We start from the raw sequence: 23,236 nt of genomic DNA, 5'->3' as shown, positions 1-23,236 counted from the left end.
AGTTAAAATCTTAATTTTGCTTCTGCCATTACGTACTCTCTAGAATCCATAAAGTTAAAATATTAATTCGACTTACATATAAATACACTTAAAATCATATTTCATTCGTCCAACAATACTTATCCACTATACTAAAAATAGATGTCCAACAATACTTATTCACTTTATGAAATCCATGGATAATTTTACACTTAGGGTGTGTTTGGTATGAAGGAAAATGTTTTCCTAGAAAATGTTTTCTTGGAAAACAAGTTGATTTTTGACTTATTTTCTCATGTTTGGTTGGTGAGTAGAAAATATTTTCCGAAAAATATTTTTAGTGTTTGATTTATGAATGAAAAATGTTTTTGAAAAATTTCTTTTATTTTTACTAGAGTAGAAAATAATTGTTGAAATTGAAAATATTTTTTAAAAACAAACTTAATTTTTTTTGGGGGTGGGGGTAGGGGTGAGGGTGGGGTAAAAATATTGAATTTAAAAACAAACTTTAAATTTATTTTTTTGGGGGGTGGTTGGGGGGGGGGGGGGCTGGTTTGAGGGTAGGGACCAAATAAATTGATTTTTTCAAAAAAAAAAAATTAATTGGAAGTTGGAAGAGAGTTTTGGAAAATGTTTTCCTTAAGTTTTGAAGGGAAGTCATTTTCCTTAAATTTGAGGAAAATGAGTTGATTTGGAAAACATTTTCCAAAACATTTAGGGTGTGTTTGGTATGAAGGAAAATGTTTTCCTGGAAAACAAGTTGATTTTTAACTTATTTTCTCATGTTTGGTTGGTGAGTAAAATATATTTTTCGGAAAAGATTTTTTTGGGGGTCTGGTAGGGGGTGGGTGGGGGGCTGATAGGGGGGTCGAGGGTTGGGGTGAAAAAAAATAATTTTGAAGTTTAAAATATATTTGAAAAACAAAATTAATTTTTTTTTGGGCGTGGGGGGGGGGTGCTGGTAGGGGTTGGGTGGGGTGTGGGGGGATTGGGTAGGGGTGAAAAAAAATGAAATTTTGAAATTGAAAATATTTTTGAAAGACAAACTTAAAATTATTTTTTGGGGGTGGTGGTGGGGGGCTGGTAGGGGGGTGGGTGGGGGTCGAGGGTAGGGGTGAAAAAATGAAATTTTGAAATTGAATATTTTTTAAAAACAAACTTGAAATTTATTTTTATTTTTTTGGGGAGGGGAGTGGGGGGCTGGTAGGGGTGGGTGGGTGGAGTTCTAGGGGTGAAAATATGAAATTTTGAAATTGAAAACATTTTTTAAAAATAAACTTAATTATTTTTTGTAGGGGGTGGGGGGGCTGGGTAGGAGGTGGGTGGGTGGGGGGTCAAGGGTAGGGTGATAAAATGAAATTTTGAAGTTGAAAATATTTTTTTAAAAACAAACTTAAATTTTTTTTTTGGGGGAGGGGGGTAGGGGTGGGTGGGGGGCTGGGTAGGAGGTGGTGGGGGGTCGAGGGTAGGGTGAAAAAAATGAAATTTTGAATATGTAAATATTTTTTAAAAATAAACTCAGTTTTTTTTTTGGCGGGGGGTGGGGGGGGTGACCGGAGAGGGGGGTGGGTGATCGAGGATCGGGATGAAAAAATAAAAATTTGAAGTTGAAAATATTTTTTAAAAACAAACTTAAATTTTTTTCTTTTTGAAGGGGGTTGGGGGGCTGATAGGGGGGTTGATGTGGGGCGAGGGTAGTGGGTAGTGGGGGTAAAAAAATAAAAAATTGAAATTAGAAATATCTTTTTAAAACAATTTTTAATATTTTTTTGGGAGGGGGTGGGGGTAGGGGTGAGGGTGGGGTAAAAAAATTAAATTTAAAAACAAGCTTTAAAATTTATTTATTTTTGGGGGGGAGGGGGGGGGGAGGTGGTTTGAGGGTAGGGACAAAATAAATTAATTTTTTCAACAAAAAAATAATTGTAATATGAAGTTCGAAGAGAGTTTTGGAAAATGTTTTTCTTAAGTTTTGAAGGGAAGTCATTTTCCTTAAATTTGAGGAAAATGAGTTGATTTGGAAAGTATTTTCCAAAACATTTAGCCCAACCAAACATGAGAAAATTAGAAAACATTTTCCGAAAAATGATTTCCTTCATACCAAACACACCCTTAACCCAACCAAACATGAGAAAATTGGAAAACATTTTCCTTCATACCAAACACACTCTTAATTTCTAATTTACCCCTATCATTAATTATAGTCATTTCTCTATTATATTTTTCAAGATATTGTATTTATTATATTCAAAGGGTGATATAGTAAAATTACCCTTTTATAGTTTTTTAAGGGGTGTACCAACTGCCAAGTCATTGGTGGACAACTATTGTTGGACAAAAGAAATATTTTTTTCTTACTTACCAAACACTAAAAAATATATAAAAATTCCACTTATTTCTATTTTCCTTGAGTACCAAACACACCATTAATTCCAACAACCTCATGAGTGGACAAAACATTTTTTTTATACATATATAACCTAATAAAAGAAATTAATTTTGTCTTGAAATGATTCTTGAAAAACTCTCACCAAAGGCCACCCACATTTCTTTTTCCCCTTTCTGTTTATACTATTCCTCTCCCCATCCATGACTCAACCACCACAAAATTAGGCCAATGCAATTAATTCTCTACTTCTAAAATCATTCATTTAATCTCTATATCTACTCAATAATCTCTCATTTTAATTTCAATTACTGATCTATTAAGTGTTTTGAAGCTATGGAACTAAGTGCCATTAGGAAACATAAACACGTTGTGAAGATTTGTCAATTAAGTTGTCTTCTCTTTACTTCTACTGTTTAATATCCTATCTGCCTTTGTGTTTATAGCACTACAATAAAAAAGTTGTTTAGTGTAATAAATTAGTTGATTTTCTCAATTGTTTCATGGCGATGTTGAAATTGAATCGTGGTTGGAATTTGGGAATGGGGAAAAAGTTCGATTTTGGTACTCGTGGAGAAGGAGGAAGTGGATTTTTGAGAATTCGAAGAGATGATGAGAAACAGGGGATTTGTTTGAATTGCTGCAGCGGTGTTGAAAATGGTAGAACGATTACTATGAGTGATACTGATTACTTTTATAGTTCGATAGCATCAGTGACTGATTCAACGACTCAAACTGATAATGACGAAGGAGACGAATTTGTGAGGATGATGAGGGAAGCTCAGCCTTATTTTCTTGCGCATAGGGATCGAACATTTGTTGTTCTTCTGTCAGCTGAGATTATTGATAGCCCTTATTTGTCTTCCATAATCAAGGTATGTGTGTTTATAGTTTAAATTAATCGAATCAGTATGTTTTTGAATATCAAATTGATAAAAGAATGAAATTAAACATAGTTAGTTTAGACGTATATTTACACTATATTTTTGTAAATAATAAATTCAGAGTTGTTTGATGTTAAAAACGTGAATGTTATTATCAAAATGAGATGAATAAAATTCTTCTATTTTGTCTCAAGTTCGAGCATTTAAAAAAAAATACTGACGTACTATAGATCTTTAATGAGTCTTATGTGTTGTAATAAATGGAGGACTTATAGGTTTGAACTTTGATTGACCTGAATTTAATAATTCTATTTAATTAGTTTTAATTTGTTTGTCTTTTTTTTTGATAAATAAGACTTTTGAATATTATAATCATAAATTAAAAATATATCAAATATATTATTGAAAAGTCATTAATATTTTTTAAAAGATATATCAAATATATGTGCCGGGTGCATGTGGTTTACGTGTAAAACTATTGTCGGTGTGAACGCAAAAATAAGATTATTGTAACTTGTAGGAGCTATAAATAGTCGATTGCAATAAATTAAACTTGGCCATTTACGAGGAAGTTTGCTGAATTATAAAAGTAGAAAGGTCGTATTTAAAGCATTAAAAAGGTAAAAACAAAAAAATAAGAATTCTTTAGATATAAAAATATATTATTTTAAAACTAAAATAAAAAAGATCATGAAAAGTGAAACGACAAATTGTTTTTACCTTGACTAATTAATGATTGCCTTTTGTTGGAAATGGACTTCAGGAAAAATCAATTGTAAAAGTTTGTGGTCAAAACATTTTATAAGTACGGTAATAGTTATAAATTGTTTAATTACGATGAATTAATAATTAAATTAATTTAAATATTTTGTTTTGTTTTGATGATGCTATTTATTGTATATTATATTGTATTGTTAGGTTAAATATTATGTTTACTTTAATTGTTAATTAAATTTTATTTTATCATATGATTCATATTTATTGTTAGGATGATGAAAAGTCACGTATAACAATCAGTTTGATATGATCACATTATTATCTTAATATTTATTTTATTTATTATTTAATATTTAATTTTACTTTGTCTTTTTTTAATAGTAGCTTTACTCATGTCCTATAATTTATGTGTAATATTATATAACAATAAAAAATAAAATAATTTAATAATTTATTCTAAATACTACTATATGTTAAGTATCCATTATCCAATAAAATAAAATAAAATAAAATAAAATAATATAATATAACATAATAATAACATTCATGGACCATGGTTGAGACTTTGAGAGTCACCAATCAATATCTTACCTAAATAAGAAGACCGGTCGAGCCGGACAGACCGGGTCGACAGTAGCACTACCGGTTCATGTCCATTCCCGTTTCCGGCGAACATTTCTTCTTCAAAATTCTCCGACTCCGACTCTGACTCCACCAACTCCCCATAAATTTCCAATGTCATCTTCGCCGGCAAGGCCTTGTGCTCCAGTTATTAAACAATGTAAGCTACCAATTTTCGCTCGCACTGATGTTTGGACAACTCCAGTTGGAAATAGTTTCCAAGGGAGGCGAAAGCTGTTATCATTAAGGGTTAATTTTTCGAAGAGATTGTCAATTAGGTGCGGTGTTTATGGGGAAACGGAAAGTGCAGCTAGTATTTCCGACGTGAGCAGTGCAATAAAAGATGACTTATTCGTTGGGTTTTTTCGAGAAGCTTGGCCTTATTTTCTTGCGCATAGAGGAAGCACTTTCGTTGTTTTAATCTCAGCTGAAATTGTAGATAGTCCTCATTTGGATCATCTTCTCATGGCATGTTCCTATTTTAACTTTGTCTTTCTACTCAGGATATTCACCTCCCGTTTGGCCATAGATTTTGAAGCTAAAACTTGAAAATTTGAGTTTACGAAGTTGTGATTAGTTTTGTTTGAACATGCATTTTAATTGAATTTTTTATGAAGTTTTGTGATTGAAAGTGAAATTTCTTCCAAACTGCGAGTTTTTGGGAACTTGAAAATGTTTGAAGATCAGATTTCATGGCCAAATAGATATTTGAAGATAAATTTTCAGAAACTACTGCCAAGATCTATGGCCAAACGTAAGCTCAATGTGTTATTTTTTTTTTCCTTTTCTAGTAGTGGAATTCCGAGTTTGGATTTTTTAAAATAAGATTTGGTTGGAGATTTTTTCAACTCTGCTGCTTAATGTGTGATTTAGAGAAGTTTTAAATTTTAAAAGAACTTTAACTGAACAAAAATTTAAGATTCTTAATGGGTTTGAAATGAAGTGAAATGGATATAGAAGATTCACATAGTTGAATTGGGTTAGTTTGGGATTGAGTAGTAATTGATTGATTTTTGGTTATTGTAAGTTCATTAGTTTGTTGATTTATCCCACTTTTAGTAATGCATGACGGTTTGATTTACACACAAACTTTGCAGGATATCTCGCTCCTTCATGGCCTGGGAATCAAGTTTGTTCTTGTACCTGGAACTCATGTCCAAATTGATAGGTTTCTGGCTGAAAGAGGTCAGCAAAATGTTGTTGTTTTCTTTTCTTGTTCAGTTTTATAGTGCTAGTTTCAGGCCGCTACGTGTGTTTTCTTCACTATTCTGATGCTGATAGCAAATAATTGTTATTTTCTCTTAATTTTATTATTCTTAATGATAGACAAGAAATTTCAGCTTAGGCACCACTTGCAGTAGGTTGGTATTTACCAGGAGTCTTCGTACTTTAGTGAAAGACTTGTATGTCCATGTTCTGTGAGATTTAGTGAACTCATAATGTAATTATAAAAAACACTCTGGAGTACTTAGTATTGGAGTGAAATGGAGCTGAATGTGAATTCAGTTGATTCATATAGCTGGTGTTGGCTAGTTTGTGATTGATACAGAGTTAATCAATTAATTAGTTATCTCAGACGGAGTTTTGATGACTTTGTCTTAATTAAAATGTTAATTTTCCTCGTCTTGATGTTATCATCGTCTAGAAAGTGTCCCTGCGTTGGTACATGGATCGTCCTACCTATCAGATGAACAGAAACAATCTAGACATGTTTTACTCACAAACTCAGAAGATATTAAGCTAATAAAGATTCAGTAAAGTCTAAAAGGTATTCTGCCTCTAATTTCGCTCGAAAATTGCTTGGGTCTGCTTTAAACAGTGAAGACTTCAGGTTAAAGCTTGATCAACCTGCTAATGATGAGTTGGAGCTCATAACCTAGTAAATAGTTTAGATGCAAGATCCTTTTTCCTATTATATTGACTGTAATACATTTCCAAAGATTGCTAAAATTAACTTGGAGAAACCCAAAGCTTCGGCATCCATTTTCATTCATAGAAAGAGGAATCAATAGCATTAATGGCCTTGATAGTTATGCATTTTAAAGTAACCAAAATTTGCATGCAAAGGAGTTTTAACAGTCTTTACTATTCAAAGTCCTCTACTTTTTCCTTTTTAATTAGCACCATTATATTATTTTTCTTTTCTCTAAACTACAATTTTTTCTCTATCTTAAGAAGAATATTCTCAGAAGCAAGTGATTTGAAAACTCTTTCTTACAGGAAGTGAGCCCAAGTATGTAGGCCGCTACAGAGTAACAGACCCTGATTCACTGATGGCTGCAATGGATGCAGCTGGGAGAATTCGTCTTATGATAGAGGCAAAGTTGTCTCCTGGGCCATCATTGACTGGTGTCCGCCGGCATGGAGAAAATAGTCGCTGGCATGATGGTGTTAGTGTTGCTAGTGGTAATTTTCTAGCAATGAAGGTGAGAGTATAACGTCATTGCACAATGTAAATATTATGAAATGTATTTTCATTCTTTTTGGGTTTTAAATTTTTTGCATCAAATGTCATTTCAATGACAATGAGGTTGACTTGGGATTTTCATTATAAATTCCGTCAGAGAAGAGGAGTTGTAGAAGGAATTGATTATGCAGCGACTGGAGAAGTAAAGAAGATAGACGTTTCTCGCATTCGTGAGAGACTTGATCAGGATAGCATTGTGTTATTAAGCAATCTTGGATATTCCAGCTCCGGAGAAGTTTTGAACTGCAAGTATGCTTTATGGCTTTTGATAGGTATCTTTGTTGATGTTATGCATCATTAGTCCTGCATCTTGTTCTACGCAAATCGTTAAAATCAATGAATAAACAGAATTTCAGGAAGCTATATACTAGAGCATAGTGATACATAAGACTTCAGCTTAGTAGTGATCAATTTTCCGGTTCTACCCTCTCTTTTAATTAAACTGGTAAGCTTCCATTTTCAAGTTTCCTTTAACTTATGGGACATTCTCCTTTCTTTCTTTAACTGCTTGACAGGCATAAAATGCTCCTTCTCTCTTCTTCTTCGCCTGCTTATTCTTCTTCATCTTTTTTTTTTTTGTGAAAACTCGTGCACTTGGAAGATTGCAGTACTTAAATTTCAGTGATAGGATCAAAACCCAGAAGTCAATCAAAAGGAAGTCTTCTAGTGAAATCTTAACACGAAAAAGGGGGAAATAACTAGCAAGAATGTCATTTATGCCTAGGGTGCATGCCAACTATTATCAGAAGAAGTGTAAAATTAACAATTGTAAAAGAAATATTACTTCAGGTTGATCTCATTTTGGTCACATTTTGGGTTTATGTTTACTCGATTGAATAGGTTACACTCAACTTGGGTGGTTTCTTATAGTAACATTACCTATCAATTAGTTTCTTCACGATTCATATAGTTTTAGATACAATTCAAACACTCTCAACAGAGTGATAAGGAAGTACACCAATAACTTTCTCTGCTCTTCTTTCGTTACAAGATAGTACTAATAAAAAATATTGTGCTCGTGCAGACACACACACACATATATGCGACATTATGACTCCCATCTATTGGAGGGGTGATATAGATGGACTTGTGGAGTTGAAGTTAGCTTAACATCGAACTTTGAACATATCTTTATCCCTCACCATGGGTAGAAGCCAATAATTTCACGATTTTATGTGTGTCAGTGCCCTCTGCGGGAATGCTATTTTTTTTATATCAATCTGCTTTTCTTGGGAACTTAGCTTGTTTTAAACAGTGGTCATGTGTTTGCGGAGATTACTTCATTTTTTCATGTGTACTAGTTTTTCATGTTTTTACAAAACTATTTCTACTTTCAAAAGGTAGGGGCAAGGCTGCGTAACTGCACCCTCCCCAGACCCCACTTGTAGGATTACACTGGTTATGTTGTTGTACAAAACTATATCTAATTAATTAGGCTAGATGCTCAGTACACCACATTTTTCTGAAACTACCATTGTGAGTCAGCTTTTTGTGAATATGTTAAGTGTGTCACAGCCCTTGGTGTGAATGCTTATCTTTTAAATCAATCTACTATCTTGGGAACTCAACTTGTATTACACAGTGGTCATCTGTTTCATGATCCCATGTTGAGTTAATTCATTTTACAATTCCTAATGTGTAACATGTTTTTCGTTTTTCTATAACCATTTTCTGATTGATTAAGCTAGATGCTCAGCACACAACATTCCCGACTCTTCAGTCATGAGTCAGTGTTTTGTGGATATGTTTTTTCTTTTCGTCTTTATTTTGCCTTGAGTTTTAAGATTGATAATGTTTTTTATTTTATTGAAGCACATATGAAGTTGCTACAGCTTGTGCCTTGGCTCTAGGAGCAGAGAAACTGATTTGTATTATAGATGGTCCAATTCTGGATGAGTCTGGCCGTCTTATTCGTTTCTTGACTCTTCAAGCTGCTGACATGCTGGTTCGCAAACGAGCAGAACAAAGTGAGGCAGCAGCTAATTATGTAAAAGCTGTCAGTCAAGAGGACTTCAATCGTTTAGATCACAATGGTTCTAATGGATCAATCTCTTCCTACAATATGAATGGGTTTAGCCAAAAATACAGTGTTTTTCAGAATGGTGTTGGTTTTGACAATGGGAATGGGCTTTGGTCTAGTGAGCAGGGTTTTGCCATTGGAGGACAAGAGAGGTTAAGTCGACTAAATGGTTATCTTTCAGAGTTAGCTGCAGCTGCTTTTGTGTGCAGAGTAAGATCCTGGCTGTCTAATCACTATATCTGCAGATTTTCAGAAGTGTCTAAACTAGACAATAAATAACCCTAAATATACAACAGAAAATTGCATTTTCTCTAAACTTGACCCTTGATGACTAAAGGGGTAGATTTTGGAAGTTATCGCTCTTTGCTGTTAAAACTTCTTTTATAATAGCTTGTGCATTAGAGATATGTATGTTTACAGAATAGTCAACTAGTTTCATGTTCTCACTACATATTATGGCTATATATGGTTTGCTGTGTGTAGCAACTATCAACTTTCACAGTGATCTATCATCTGATGAAATTTTCATGTCTCTACTAAATTGACTCCTCATTTATCAATATGATATCTCTATTGGCTTATTGGTTAAAAGTTTTGCCAATTCTGTACTCCATTTGCCATCAGGGAGGTGTTCAAAGAGTTCACCTGCTGGATGGTACTATTGGTGGAGTTTTACTAAAGGAATTATTCCAAAGAGATGGAGTTGGGACAATGGTAGCTAGGTATGCAAATCTTGATGAAATATTGATTGTAATTTAGTCAAGACATGTTGATATTCACTTTTCCACATTTACATCATTTCCTCTTTAAGTTGATCAATGATATTCACTTATCCTTGTGTTTTCGAACCATCAAATCCATGGTACAAATAGTTCACTTTCAAAGCAAGTCATGAATGAGAAGACAAAAATATAATCTACAATAAACGAGCTCAGTAGGTTAAGAGTAACAAACTGGGCTAATGTGAGTCACCTTTCACCATCATGGTTAAAACACCACCAAATGTGGAAATGAACAGCAGGAAATTACTGTACTATTATTACTATCCAAATTTGACATTTTATTTCTTTGCGGAGAAATCCATGGTGCAACTTAAAAGATTCAATCCCCTTGGACACAATTTGGTATATGACTATTAGAAGTAATATCCAGAATTTCCTGAGATGTTTAACCAGCTACTTACATTGCCAAAATAAACTTAGCCTTCCTTTTACAATATTGATATACAGAACTCCACGAGCAGTGAGAATCTGCATGTCTCTGGTTGTCTTATCCACTCCCTATATGACATTATGTTTCTCACCACAAAAGTTCATGGTTTCCCTGTCTCTAGAATTAGAAGTTGTACTCTCAGTCGTATAATTATGTTAGGACATGGCTAATAGATATTTGCAATCCTTTTTATGACTATCTTTCGTCTAAGATGTGCATGAATCTCTCTTTCTCAGTGATCTTTACGAAGGAACACGAATGGCTAGGCTGTCGGATATTCCCGAGATCAAACAATTATTACAACCTCTAGAAGAGTCTGGAACATTGATCAGAAGGAGCGAGGAAGAGGTTAATCTTGATGCTTTTTATTATGCGAAAATAGTTACTAAGTCAGCTTCTATTTGGGTAATGTTTGTATATCATTTTTCTTTTTTCATAATTATGTGTTGTTTACTTGTTCTAGCTGGTGGAGGCACTGCATTCATTCATTGTTGTGGAGAGAGAAGGCCACATTATAGCTTGTGCTGCTCTCTTTCCTTACTTTGAAGAAAAATGTGGAGAGGTTGCTGCTATTGCCGTTTCTCCTGATTGTCGTGGCCAAGGACAAGGAGACAAATTACTTGGTAACTCTTTCTCATAGTAAACTAATTACTCTTTTGATAAATAATGCATGTAAGCAGTTTCAGGATGTTGTGATTATTTGTGTTTGTCCTATGAAGTTACAAACACGTTAACAAAGGAACAATCTTAAGTTTACGATATTTCCTGAAGCCTTTAATAACTTGGATTAGCAAACAGAGCAAAGCATAAAATAAAGACATGATGAATCTAGACCTACCATCAATGACGGGTTATATATCAGAACATCATCATAATTGATAACAATGCCACCAACATAAGTTGTAAGAATTAGTTCAGTACCTCCAATAATACCTTAAGATTTTTTATGAAGCCCAAGCATTAAAATGAGCCAATTATACATACCGTATATACCAATGGAATGTGATCATTTAGTATTCCCCCTTGTGATTATCCATTACTCCAAATTTCCTTGTATGTGTGGAAGAAATCTCGAAAGCAAACAATTAGATATAGAACTCCTCACCTACACCCTTATGTGTTTTCCCTCAAAGATGTCCGTCAACTCTTGTGTTTCTCTCAATACAACTTCTAAACCCTTCGGGGTGGCCCAGTGGTTTGAGCTTGGGACTTCCATGTTGGAGGTCTCAAGTTCAAAACCCCTTGCCAGCGAAAGCAAGGGGTTTGCCTTCTGGGTCGAGCTCGTCGCACCAGGCTTGCCTAGTGCGGGTTACCTCTCATATGTGGTTTGCGAGCTATTGCATAGGAGCGGGGGTTTTACCTTGTGCGCACCCAAAGGGTAGCGGCTGCGGGTTTCCCTTGTCATAAAAAAAAATACAACTTCTACTCGCTCTAATAATCTGACACAGTCTAGCCCTTTTCCGTTCTATGAAAATCCATAGTTTGAAATCAACTCACTGAAATCATTAACATTTGCTGGATTCCTTGAGGTAATTTTCTAGAATGGAATTGATGGGAAGAGTAAGGGATGATAAAAGCTAACAGATTAAAATCAACGAAATAAATGAGAAAGCACAAAGTAAATACTGGAGTTCAATATTATGAACATTTTACTGCGAACTAGCACTAGATTGTTCTCAACCAGAATCCAAATTTTTGCCCACCAATGGAAGATTTTGTCTAGTCAAGAATCAAAGAAGATTCTTTCCTCCTGTTTTTTTTTTCCTAATAATTCTTCCTGAATCTAAACAATAACAACAATGAAAACAACAGTCTTTTTTACTTTTTTATTAATAAACAGGAACTAAGACATGAGGGTTTATAGGAATAAGTCCAAGCCAAAGTTGTGATTCTAGATCATTGATTTTTTTTGAGAAAGGTAACTTGTATTATCAATAGAGGAATACTCCAGGAGTAGTCCAGTAATACTTACAAAACAAAGATCACAGATTTGGAATACCCTCAACCCAAAACTTGACAATTAGATGTTACTTGGGTAACAAATGCAACGTATTGACTTGTATTTTGCAACAATGTTCTCTTCAGCTTGTTTGTAACAATTGCCAAGCTCCAAAGGAGGTATTCCTTGAACGCCTTGGTCTTGACACGAGTCAACGGTCCACTAAACATCTCGGAATTGTTCACAATAGGCTGTGTAGTATCTGTCTATCCAGGATCGTATCAAACTGTTATGTGTTTACTTCTCTTCTATCTACCTAAACGCTGTTGGTGTCCTTGAACATTTTGGTCTGATTAAAATTCTGCACTTATTATTGCAATAGCCAATAACTTTCTATTCCAAAAAAAATTGCAGATTACATTGAGAAGAAGGCATCCTCCCTTGGATTGCAAATGTTGTTTCTGCTTACAACTCGCACAGCTGATTGGTACGTTCTTTCCACTTTCCTGCTCCCTGGCCAATATATACATTGTTCTTCCAATTGGCGAACGAACATTGATTGCCGAACTAAAGTGCAATGGACAATGGCAGATAACTGAGTGTCATTAAATTTGTTGCAATATTTATACTGAATTTGAGAATACAAGTCTTTAAGTCATTTCAACAGGGAGATAAAGCTAAGATGCTATGTCAAGGTACAGAAAATCATGAAGGGAAAAAAGAAAAGAGTTCCTCTTGGTTGACTCTTATTATTAGTATTACTACTACTTGTTTTTTGGGTATGCGTGTTACGCGTGTAAATATCATCAATGAGTATAAAATTTTAAAAATCGCATAAATATTATTAAACAATGTGTTTGAGTTATAAAATATAATTTAAAAGTATAAGCTCTTTGATACGATGGATGTTGATCCTATTTAACCAACTCAATAAAAGAAGCTGTCCTGCAAAAAGTATTCAGATGCTTTATTATAATTTCGGTATATGAGTTATGCATTTGCTTTAAAGCACAGACAGAGTAGCACAATGTGCTTACTTGTACTTTATTAAATAATGAAGTTCATGTGTTTTACTTTGTTAAACTCAAAATGGAGCTCTAATAAATCTAACATTTGCTCTTAAGAAAAAACTGACCCGCAAGAGTATTCAGATGCTTTACTATAATTTCGATATACGAGTTCTGCATTTGCTTTAAAGAACAGATAGAATAGCACAATGTGCTTACGTATACTTAACTAAATAATGAAGTTCGTGTGTTTGTCCATCTTTATTCAATATGTGCACATTGGCTGGATTTTGTTGACTTTATCTAGCTTATACAAGTGAAAACCACTCCTCTGATTCTCTAAACTGTTCTACAATTCCAAATCCTTAATATATCCACTCCTTGATATATGCAAGAAACCTCACAATCAAACATTTTTGTCATAGTTTCATTCATATAATGTTCAAAGTTGAGACTGGATTTTGTCCTTGAACAAGAAAAATATCATTAACAGATGGTTTGTTGATTTGATGTTCATGTATACATTTCTCTCCTTCACAGGTTTGTGAGGCGCGGTTTTTCTGAATGTTCCATCGACTGCATACCAGCTCAAAAAAGGAAAAAGATCAATCTATCTCGTAGGTCGAAGTATTACATGAAGAAGCTGTTACCTGATAGAAGTGGTATACGCTTTGACAACCCCTTTTCATAAGAACAAAAAAGAGGTTTCTGCTGGTCTCTGTAGTGGCTCTGCAATAAGCTTGGATTAAATGGGCAATCCTTGTTAATATGTGTCCATTAAGTGTAATCATAGAAAAAATATGCGCCTGTAAAATTTCAGGAATGTTACATTGTCTGCTTTATAATGTAGCCTATGCTTGATTTGGTTGCTAACATTCATCTGTCTTTAACCTTTATGGGTCAAATTTTTAGAGTTTATGTTGAGTTAAGAAAAGCTGGAGCGAAGGTTCCTTCTTGTGCTCCATAAATCTTCAGTTTTCCATTACAAAGACTCTTTTTGTGACATAAGAAGAGGAGCTTCTTTGTATTTTAGCTAGGGTCTTGTTAGTGTCTATAGTGATATTTTTTCCTGTCCCTCCGAATAGGATCGAACCATAATACACGTGGTAGGGATCTATGCCAAACCTTGCAGTATCACATGTATATATAAACATGGAAGAATATTCAAAGTTTCTTGGCTTTCATGCTTTTTTAAAAAAAAAAATTATAATGTAAAACTTGACTCATAGTTTGTATTTTGTAAAAAGAAAAATAACCCATCATTTTAAATTTTGCAAATAAGACTTGTGATCGATGTGAAGAGGCTTTTTGTACCATGTGAAAGGATAATAATTAGTTGTTACTTGTTACCATTGTTGATTAGTATATCTTTGAGATATGTTGTTTGAGGTGCCTTAGGATATTTCGATATCCTGTTTATGAATTATGGTTTGCTGATTTGGTAAGATTGTATAAAGAATTGGAGAAATTTTTATCGTCCTAACAACTAGCAGATTTTCATGTTTACGAGAAAAATATAGTTGAAAAATTCAAATTGCATTTCCAAACAAAACTTCAAAATCAAATCAATCTGATTTCAAATCGGAACATCATATCACATATCCAAATGGACCATTAGTGTACGAGTTGAAACTTCAACACAATATTTTAGAATTCAAACTTATAAAAGTGAAACTCTTAGAATAATGTTCTAAAAGTTTAAGTTACATAGGTGAAACCGCATGACACTCTCCTTGATCAAAAATTCAAACTAGAGGAAAATTCACAAGTAGCCTCATTATGGATTGTCAATTAAGCTTTAGCCAAGATTTCAAAATTATTCAAAGTCACATAAAATTTGGATAAGAATATCACTCAACTAAAACACGAAAACACTCATTATTGTTGGAGTTCGAAGAATTGCAAAAAAGATTTGGATCGTACCAAACACACTCATATAAGTCATAATTTGGTGTCAACAACTCAAACTGGTGTAAAACAGAGAAATTATAATAAATTAGTTTCTTCAAATAAATCAAAGAAGTTGTCCTTCCCCAAAAAAACACATTGGTACACAATTTGCAGGCTGGGATAATACATGTATCAATTCTTTCAATTGAGAAAACAATTTACATACAAGAAAACTCTGGACTCTGGAGAAACCAACAAAAGGTATAGCCTGACAACTTTTAACTTGTAGATCTGGAGAAAGGGCTCAACTCTTTGATTTTGAGTGCTTAACAAGCCAATCAATGACTGAGTCAATATTGGTGGAGTTTTTGCACGATATCATATAGCAACATACCTCCCTATCTGTTATAGATTTCAAGTCCCTGCAAAATCATTCAAAAATGAATCAAAACATGTAATGCAGTTGGGCATCATGAAAGAAGGAAATGGAAGAGAATTTGTTTCCTATCACCAAAATTTTTGACCAATTAGCCAAAATGAAAGATGTAAACTCCATCCCCTTCCCCTAATCAACCATAGCATAAACTACGAAGAGGAGAGACAACAATGAGAGTCCAATTTTATCTGCTTACATCTGATCAGTCAATGCCTGCTTGGAAAGGGCACCAGGCTTGTCAATCTTGTTACCCAATACCAGCAATGGAATACCACTCAACGATGGTTTACTCAGCAGGTCATGGATTTCACTTCTTGAAATGCTAACATTGTCATGATCAGCAGCATCAACAACATAACTGCAAGGAAAGAGAACTCAAAAACAAGATATTACTATGGCTACCAGGATCATTAGTAGAATTCCTTCATGATTTGAATAAAAAGAACGGCTAAAAGAAAGGAATTCTACCACCCCTAAGGTGTTTTAGAAATGAATCTGTCAAAAGCCTGATCAGGTAATTTGAACTAGCATCTATTCTTAAACATATCATGGTTGGTGAAAATTAAATGCAACCAAACAACAACAAGACCATTGATCTACTATGTGCTGTCTTCCATCACTTTCAAAAGTATTATGACTATGCATAATGATGAAGCACTCAAAATTGACTAACAAGCAGTGTACAATGAGGAAGGAATAGTAGCATCTGCACAATGTAATCAAGTAAGCTGAAGAAGGAGCATACACTATAGCAGAAACTGCACGACAGTATCTTTCCCACATACTGCGGAATCTGGGTTGACCTCCAAGGTCCCACAACTTTATAGTCACATTTCCTTTAGTCACTTTCCGCATGTTAAATCCCACCTGTACATCCAATAGATTCGTATTATTATCACAGATCAAAATGATGTAGTAAAAACTGGAATTAGATTACGACTAAGAGCTAGGAAGATGAAAACTTACCGTCGGTATCATATCTTCACTGTATCCACCAGTCTAAGAATGACAGATTGAACAAATAGTATTAGGTCATCACAGACAATCAGACTACATAGAAGCAAAAGGATACGAAAAAAACAGCATAGAGGAATTATCTACTTACAGCAATCACATTTACAAGTGATGTTTTTCCTGCATTCTGCAGCCCTATCAAAGAAAGCTCCATTTCCTGCTGAAAGAAGAGGCTGAAGGAAAAACAAGTTTTAAATTTTAATGAGCTGTTATGAGGAATCATTTCATAAGAGGAGCCAAAGCAGTCAAAGTTCAATGTGTGTTATAAGCCCTTTGAAAACAAAGATACAAATAACTTCCAGTTCTATTTTAAGCCACAAAGCACGAGTAACAATTAGCAAGAGGTCCAAGTTGCACAACATGGCGTGAAACTACTAAACTGGATGAATAAAATAATCATAGATCTGCCAATAATTAGTCATTCATCTCCTGAAACAACCCTCATGAGCTCCATAGGAAGTTCAGGCATAAGATGGAAGCACATATCGTATCACACCCTCAACAGCCAAAAATGTACAAAGGAGAAATTTAATTTCACATTTTCACCTTTCATCATCTTGTCCTTTGGAATATTAGATAAATTATGCTTCTTGTGAAGAGAGAAGCCTTAGAGACAAGGCAATCAATTTATCTAGCAATACACCTCCAAAAAGACACATGAATTTAGTAAAGAAAGCCTAAAGTTACAAGAAGACAAGAACTTTGGCAGAAGAAATGCTACTGGCAACTTATGCAAAATCTTTGGTGTGTGGAAGACGTGGAAGTTCCAAGATTGATTAGAAGAAACAAATTACCAAATTCTCAATAGTCCACTATGAGAAATCGGAATGAATATTGCAACTAGTGTACATGTCTGCTTTAGTCCCGACATACACAGTGAAATCCCACGAAATCCCACGAAGTTGAACCACAAATCAAAATTTTCTTGTCAATAGAATTAAATGACACTTCTTCTATATTCTTCGCATGTAGGGGAAGAGACTAGATAATGAGTGAAGTTGATGGCGGAGCAAGGATTTTCAACAAGGAGATTCAAAATATAAAATGTGAACACATGAAAAAGCCAATAGGATTCAACATTTATTGTATACATACAAAATAATATCGACCTTGTACATACAGTTTACATTTTCAGCAAACCCCCTTGCACCCCCCTAGTTTTGTCACGGGGAAGTGCACTGGGGAATTCAACCAAGAATATTGCTCATGGTCTCCTTTTCCACAGGCTTGGCACTATCTATAAATGGATTGAATATCATTAAACTCAGCAAAATAAAATTTCAAAAAATGAGGCCATATGATCACCATTGTAATCCAAGTTTCATGATAAAAGTCATAATCTGCCTCAGTAAATCAATCACTCTGGCCACCTAAAACTGGGTCTCTTTTTTTTTTTTAAGAAGGTATGTCATTAAAAACATCAAGCAGAAGCAGAATTACAGAATAGACAAAAGGTTCACAGAGAGCATAAGCAAAAGTTGTTAGCTCCTTTACAATCTTCAAACTAGTACTAGACAGCTAACAAAGTCAAGAAATTGTTCAGTGTTAAATTAACACCACTGAACAACATAAGTAAACATCTAGCTTTTAAGAGAGTTGTTTGGAGTTGAGATCCCATCAAAACATCTGTGGTTCCTTTCAATCCATAGACACCAAAAAATAACTCCAGGGATCATAACCCAAACTTTCTTGATGGACATATCAACACTCCATGTATTCCAGCTTGCATAGGCTTCTTTCACATTTTGTAGTCTCTTTAAGTGTGATCAATTTCACATTAAAAGCTTAAGTTGGTAGAAAGAACACACATTTAATTATTTAGGTCTCGGCAGAATCAACAAACTATTAATGGTAGTCGCGTTGAGTTACATCAATCATCTCATTTACATTCCAAAAACAAATGGGAAAATACAAGTAGCAGCAAATCATAAATCATTATTCAACTCACAAAAATTCAAAACACGAAAGCATTCCTTCAAAGGAATTTTATTATAATGATAAAAATTAAAACTAGAGATACCATGGTATAAGGGCCAATTTGCGAGCACCTTACTAATTCCACAGGTACCAAATAAGGAAATCCCTTATTTTTATTTTTTTTTGCCTTCGCTAAAATCTAAACCTAAGTTCTCATAATACTCAACATAGGTACCAAATGAGTTTCTTTAAGTTTGGTCAATCTCACGTTAAAAGCTTAAGTTGGTAGAGTGAACACACATTTAATTATTTAGGTCTCAGTAGAGTCAACAAACTACTAATGGTAGTTGTGTTGAGTTACATCTATCATCTCATTTACATTCCCAAACAAATGGGAAAACACAAGTAGCAGCAAATCATAAAATTATTATTCAACTCACAAAATCCAAAACGCGAAAGAATTCCTTCAAAGGAAATTTTTATAATCTATCACTAGAGATACCATGGTATAAGGGTCAATTTGTGAGTACCTTACTAATTCCCAAGGTACCAAATAAGGAAATCCCCTAATTTTTTTTGCCTCCGCTAAAATTTGAACCTAAGATCTCATAATTCTCAACATAGGTACCAAATGAGTCTCTTTAAGTGTGATCAATCTCAAACTGGTAGACAGAACAAACGTCTAATTATTTTGGTCTCAGTAGAGTCAATAAACTATTAATGGTAACCGCATTGAATTATAGATATTATCTCATTTACATTCCTGAAACAAAATGGGAAAATACAACTATACAAGCACCACCAAATCATAAATCAATATTCAACTCACAAAATACCAAAATGTGAAAGGATTCCTTCAAAGGAATTTTTTCATAATGATAAAAATTAACACTAGAGACACCATAGTATAAGGGGCAATTTGTTAGCACCTTACTAATTTTATTTTATTTTATAACCGAGAAATCCGTCTGTGACCCGCCCTTTGGACCAATCACAACCTTCTAAGCTCGGTGGATAATGGGCCCGCCCCTCTACCCTTCTCCACTTAAATACCAGGCTTCGCTTTGCATGGTGTGGGGCTTGAACCTGTGACCTAAACCACAACTCCTCCACCTTTTGCCACTCGAACTAGGCCTTGGGGGGATGAGCACCTTACTAATTTCACAGCCCACAGGTACCAAATAAGGAAATCCCCTAATTTTTTTGCCTCCGCTAAAATTTGAACCTAACACCTCAGAATTCTCTGCACGGATATCAAATAAGTCTCTTTAAGTGTGATCGATCTCATGTAAAAGCTTAAGCTGATAAAGAGAACACATTTAATTATTTAGGTCTCAATAGAGTCAATAAACTATTAATGTAATCGCGTTGAGTTACATATATCATCTCATTTACATTCCCGAAACAAATGGGAAAATACAAGTGCCAGCAAATAATAAATCGATATTCAACTCATAAAAATCCAAAATGCGAAAGAATTCCTTCAAAGGATTTGTTTCATAATGATAAAAATTAACACTAGAGATACACCATGGTATAAGGGCCAATCTGCGAGCACCTTACTAATTCCAGAGGTACCACATAAGGAAATCCGCCAACTTTTTTGCCTCTGCTAAAATTTGAACCTAAGACCTCATAATTCTCAACATAGATACCAAATGAGTCTCTTTAAGTGTGATCAATCTCACGTAAAAGCTTAAGCTGATAAAGAGAACCTAAGTTGCTCAGACTTGGGTGCGGGTGTTTGATACGGGTGCGGATCTAGAGGTCGGATCTTCTATGATCTAAATTTTAAGATACGGATCCATATATGGATACGGGTGCAAGGATTCGGCTAAAAATAATTCAAATATCTAAAAATAGAGTTGTAAAACCTAAATTATGAGATATTATGTGGAAGATTGAGGAGAAATTATAGATCAAGAGGCCAATCCTAGAAGGAGATAAGAGGAAAGGGAGTGACTATAGAAATTTATATACACAAGTTATTCCATTTTTTTCAACTTCACCTTAGTTTTTGTTTTGATTACAGAAATCATTAAATCTGTCTAGAATTTCTCCCTCGAATCTGGTCAAAGTACCCAAAACCGATTGACCAGATCGGGTACAGATCTCACACCCATGTCATGCCAATATGGGTGTGGCACCGAATATGAAGAATCTGAGCAACTTAGGAGAGAACACATGTTTAATTATTTAGGTCACAGAAGAATCAATAAACTATTAATGTGCGTTGAGTTACATATATCATCTCATTTACATTTCCGAAACAAATGGGAAAATACAAGTACCAGCAATTCATTAAAAAATATTCAACTCACAAAAATCCAAAATGCGAAAGAATTCCTTCAAAGGATTTTTTTCAGAATGATAAAAATTAACCCTAGAGATACCATGGTATAAGAGCTGATTTGCGAACACCATACTAATTCCACAGGGTACGTCCTCCTACCAGCACAGATACCAAACAAAGAAATGACCTAATTTGTTCGCCTCCGCTAAAATTTGTACCTAATACCTCATAATTCTAAACATAGATACCAAATGAGTCTCTTTAAGTGTGATCAATCTTAATCAAGGAGTGGAATTCTCTGCTCCCTAGGAAAACTCCATTGCTTTGACCATCATCAATGACCTAAGGATGCTTCTAGCCATCAAAAGAACACATGTTTGACTATTTACGTCTCAGTACGGTCAATAAATTATAGCTTAAGCTAGCATAGAGAACACACGTTTAAATATTGACGTCTCAAGAGAGTCAATAAACTATTAATGTAATCTCGTTGAGTTAACATATATCATCTCATTTACATTCCCAAAACAAATGGGAATAAACAAGTACCTCACTAACTCCACCTGATACCTGCAAAGGTTTTTCATTTTAATACCATGGTGTCACAGTCAGTTTGCACGCACCTTACTAATTCCACCTAATACCTACTACCTCCTACCAATACAGATACCAAACAAAGAAACAACCTAAATTTTATTTTTTTTTGATCCCGCTATGATTTGAACCTAACAACTCATATTTTCAATCCACCCTAGCTAGGCCACATCGTTAAGTGCCAAAGTTTTTACATTACATCAATCAATCAATTAATAATGTTGCATCCCAATCTAATCGAGATGAACATAGTATAATTGGAAAAAAAGTGAATTAGATCGGAAAATATACCTTCGAAGCCAATTGAGCAAAGCATCCCAAAGACCCATAGCTGACGAGAGCGAGAGATCTGTAAAATGTCACTTTATAGCAGATTTATATGTATATATATAAATCTCTCTCGCTCTCACTCGCAAATGAAAAAATGTGTTTGTGTTCGGTTCAAATTTGAACCTTTTTGAGAAATTTCGTTGCGTCGCAGCTATTTATCGCATTTGCGAAAAAGTATGAGAATCGTACAATCACATGATTATTTATTATGGAAGATGAAAAGAAAGTGACGGATTTGCCCTTCGAGTAACATGGATTTACTGAACAGCCATTCGGATTGTTAAGTGCAGGATTAGTGTCGGATTATACAACTGACTATTGGCTAATTGGACGCTATAAAAGCAGCACACAGTTTTAAATTCATTGCTGAATTTAGGTGCGGCACATTGGTAAGATTTGATACGTATTCGAGCTCTGCAAGGAAGCTTCGACTAAATTTGAATTGTGCACTGCAGGATCCATTTAAAGATGGCGTTCCTAAAATAATTTTTTTTATATCTAATGCTCGACTCTGAGACGTTTTATTAAGGCGGACATGGTAAGATAAGGTATTAGAAAATTATGATTTCAATTTTTTAAAATATTATCATGTAAAATTAATTTAGTATTTTTTTTAAGTTTAATTTTGATAATTAATTATAATTTATTTGACTTAGATTTACGTATATTTATATTATATTAAAAGATTATAACTTTTGACCTTTCAAAACAAGTCTCAATTATGTTAGACTTAACACCTTAGACATATACAAATATTTAAAATAAAATAAAAAGGTTCAAATAATTTTCTTCATTTAATCGATTACAAAAAAATATATTTTAATCGATCAACATTTTGAAGTCTAAACAACATTATCCAAAATGAAGGGCAATCCTGTTGTATAATCATATAGTTTTAAAATATTTATCAAATATTACATTAAATATCATAATATTTAAATTATGAAATTGATTTTTCCAGTTTTAATATAATAATTTAATATCTACCGCAAAGTAATGAATCATAGACCAGGTGAATTAGCCTCAATTATTGGTGAAAAATAAAAAGAATTACTCCAATAATTGGAGTGTCCCACTATCTATTTTTGGATGGACATTGTTCCAATATTCTCATTGATCCCAAATAGAAAAGATCCCCAACATTGCTCACCCTTTGGGGTTTATTTATTTTACTCCCTATGTCTTTAATTACTTGTTCATATTTTTCTTTAGTTGTCTCTAATTATTTGTCTATTTTGATAAATCAAGAAAGGACAATTTTTTTTACCTATTATACCCTCAATTAATTACTTTGAAAAATGAAATCTTAAGTTTTTAATTCATCAAATTCATAATTAGTAGGGGTAAAATGGTAAACTCACTATGTCAATTATTATTTTCTTAATAGGTGTGTCAATTCAAAAGTGGACAAATAATTAGGGACATAGGGAGTACTAGTTAATGGAACCCGTGCCAGCACGGGTACAATATATGTTACTTTCTCCGTCTAACAATAGTTATCTACTATAATAAAAAATAGTTGTCCAATAATAT

The 23,236-nt window shown here is 34.0% G+C and overlaps 2 protein-coding genes across 3 annotated transcripts; one reads left to right on the top strand and one right to left on the bottom strand.

Moving 5' to 3' along the window:
- The first annotated feature begins 2,842 nt into the window (after nucleotides 1-2,842).
- Nucleotides 2,843-14,191, top strand: LOC125810376 (probable amino-acid acetyltransferase NAGS1, chloroplastic). 2 transcript variants are annotated; one of them, XM_049489876.1, is made up of 10 exons: nucleotides 2,843-3,237; nucleotides 5,682-5,769; nucleotides 6,805-7,010; nucleotides 7,149-7,300; nucleotides 8,864-9,281; nucleotides 9,696-9,793; nucleotides 10,520-10,631; nucleotides 10,747-10,906; nucleotides 12,637-12,709; nucleotides 13,770-14,191. In XM_049489876.1, exons 1-10 carry the CDS (start codon nucleotides 2,866-2,868, stop codon nucleotides 13,918-13,920), a joined length of 1,830 nt encoding a protein of 609 aa, XP_049345833.1. In that variant the 5' UTR covers nucleotides 2,843-2,865; the 3' UTR covers nucleotides 13,921-14,191. The 2 variants fall into 2 exon arrangements, with proteins under 2 accessions (XP_049345833.1, XP_049345834.1); XM_049489877.1 differs by lacking the exon at nucleotides 2,843-3,237 and adding an exon at nucleotides 4,662-5,052 and having other exon boundaries at nucleotides 13,770-14,145.
- Nucleotides 14,192-15,197: 1,006 nt separating this feature from the next.
- On the bottom strand, nucleotides 15,198-21,888 carry LOC125810395 (ADP-ribosylation factor-like protein 8b). Its single transcript, XM_049489894.1, has 6 exons — nucleotides 21,665-21,888; nucleotides 16,661-16,742; nucleotides 16,522-16,554; nucleotides 16,301-16,422; nucleotides 15,752-15,913; nucleotides 15,198-15,541 (listed from the first exon to the last, which is right to left on the bottom strand). Exons 1-6 carry the CDS (start codon nucleotides 21,700-21,702, stop codon nucleotides 15,424-15,426), a joined length of 555 nt encoding a protein of 184 aa, XP_049345851.1. The 5' UTR covers nucleotides 21,703-21,888; the 3' UTR covers nucleotides 15,198-15,423.
- Nucleotides 21,889-23,236: the final 1,348 nt, after the last annotated feature.

Source organism: Solanum verrucosum, unplaced genomic scaffold, assembly GCF_900185275.1.
Source record: "Solanum verrucosum unplaced genomic scaffold, falcon-dt-bn FXZP01000038.1, whole genome shotgun sequence".
Taxonomy (NCBI): Eukaryota; Viridiplantae; Streptophyta; class Magnoliopsida; order Solanales; family Solanaceae; genus Solanum; species Solanum verrucosum.
This window is presented reverse-complemented; position numbering and strand designations above follow the sequence as displayed.

Excerpts from the sequence above, each read along its gene's own strand:
- LOC125810395 (XM_049489894.1), bottom strand. The coding sequence starts at position 21,702 with ATGGGTCTTTGGGATGCTTTGCTCAATTGGCTTCGAAG. Across the intron at positions 15,914-16,300 it reads CGTGCAGTTTCTGCTATAGT|TTATGTTGTTGATGCTGCTG; the intron begins GTATGCTCCTTC and ends CTTTCCTTGCAG. Across the intron at positions 15,542-15,751 it reads CAGGCATTGACTGATCAGAT|GGACTTGAAATCTATAACAG; the intron begins GTAAGCAGATAA and ends ATGATTTTGCAG.
- LOC125810376 (XM_049489876.1), top strand. The coding sequence starts at position 2,866 with ATGGCGATGTTGAAATTGAATCGTGGTTGGAATTTGGGAATGGGGAAA. Across the intron at positions 3,238-5,681 it reads ATTTGTCTTCCATAATCAAG|GATATCTCGCTCCTTCATGG; the intron begins GTATGTGTGTTT and ends CAAACTTTGCAG. Across the intron at positions 5,770-6,804 it reads TAGGTTTCTGGCTGAAAGAG|GAAGTGAGCCCAAGTATGTA; the intron begins GTCAGCAAAATG and ends TCTTTCTTACAG.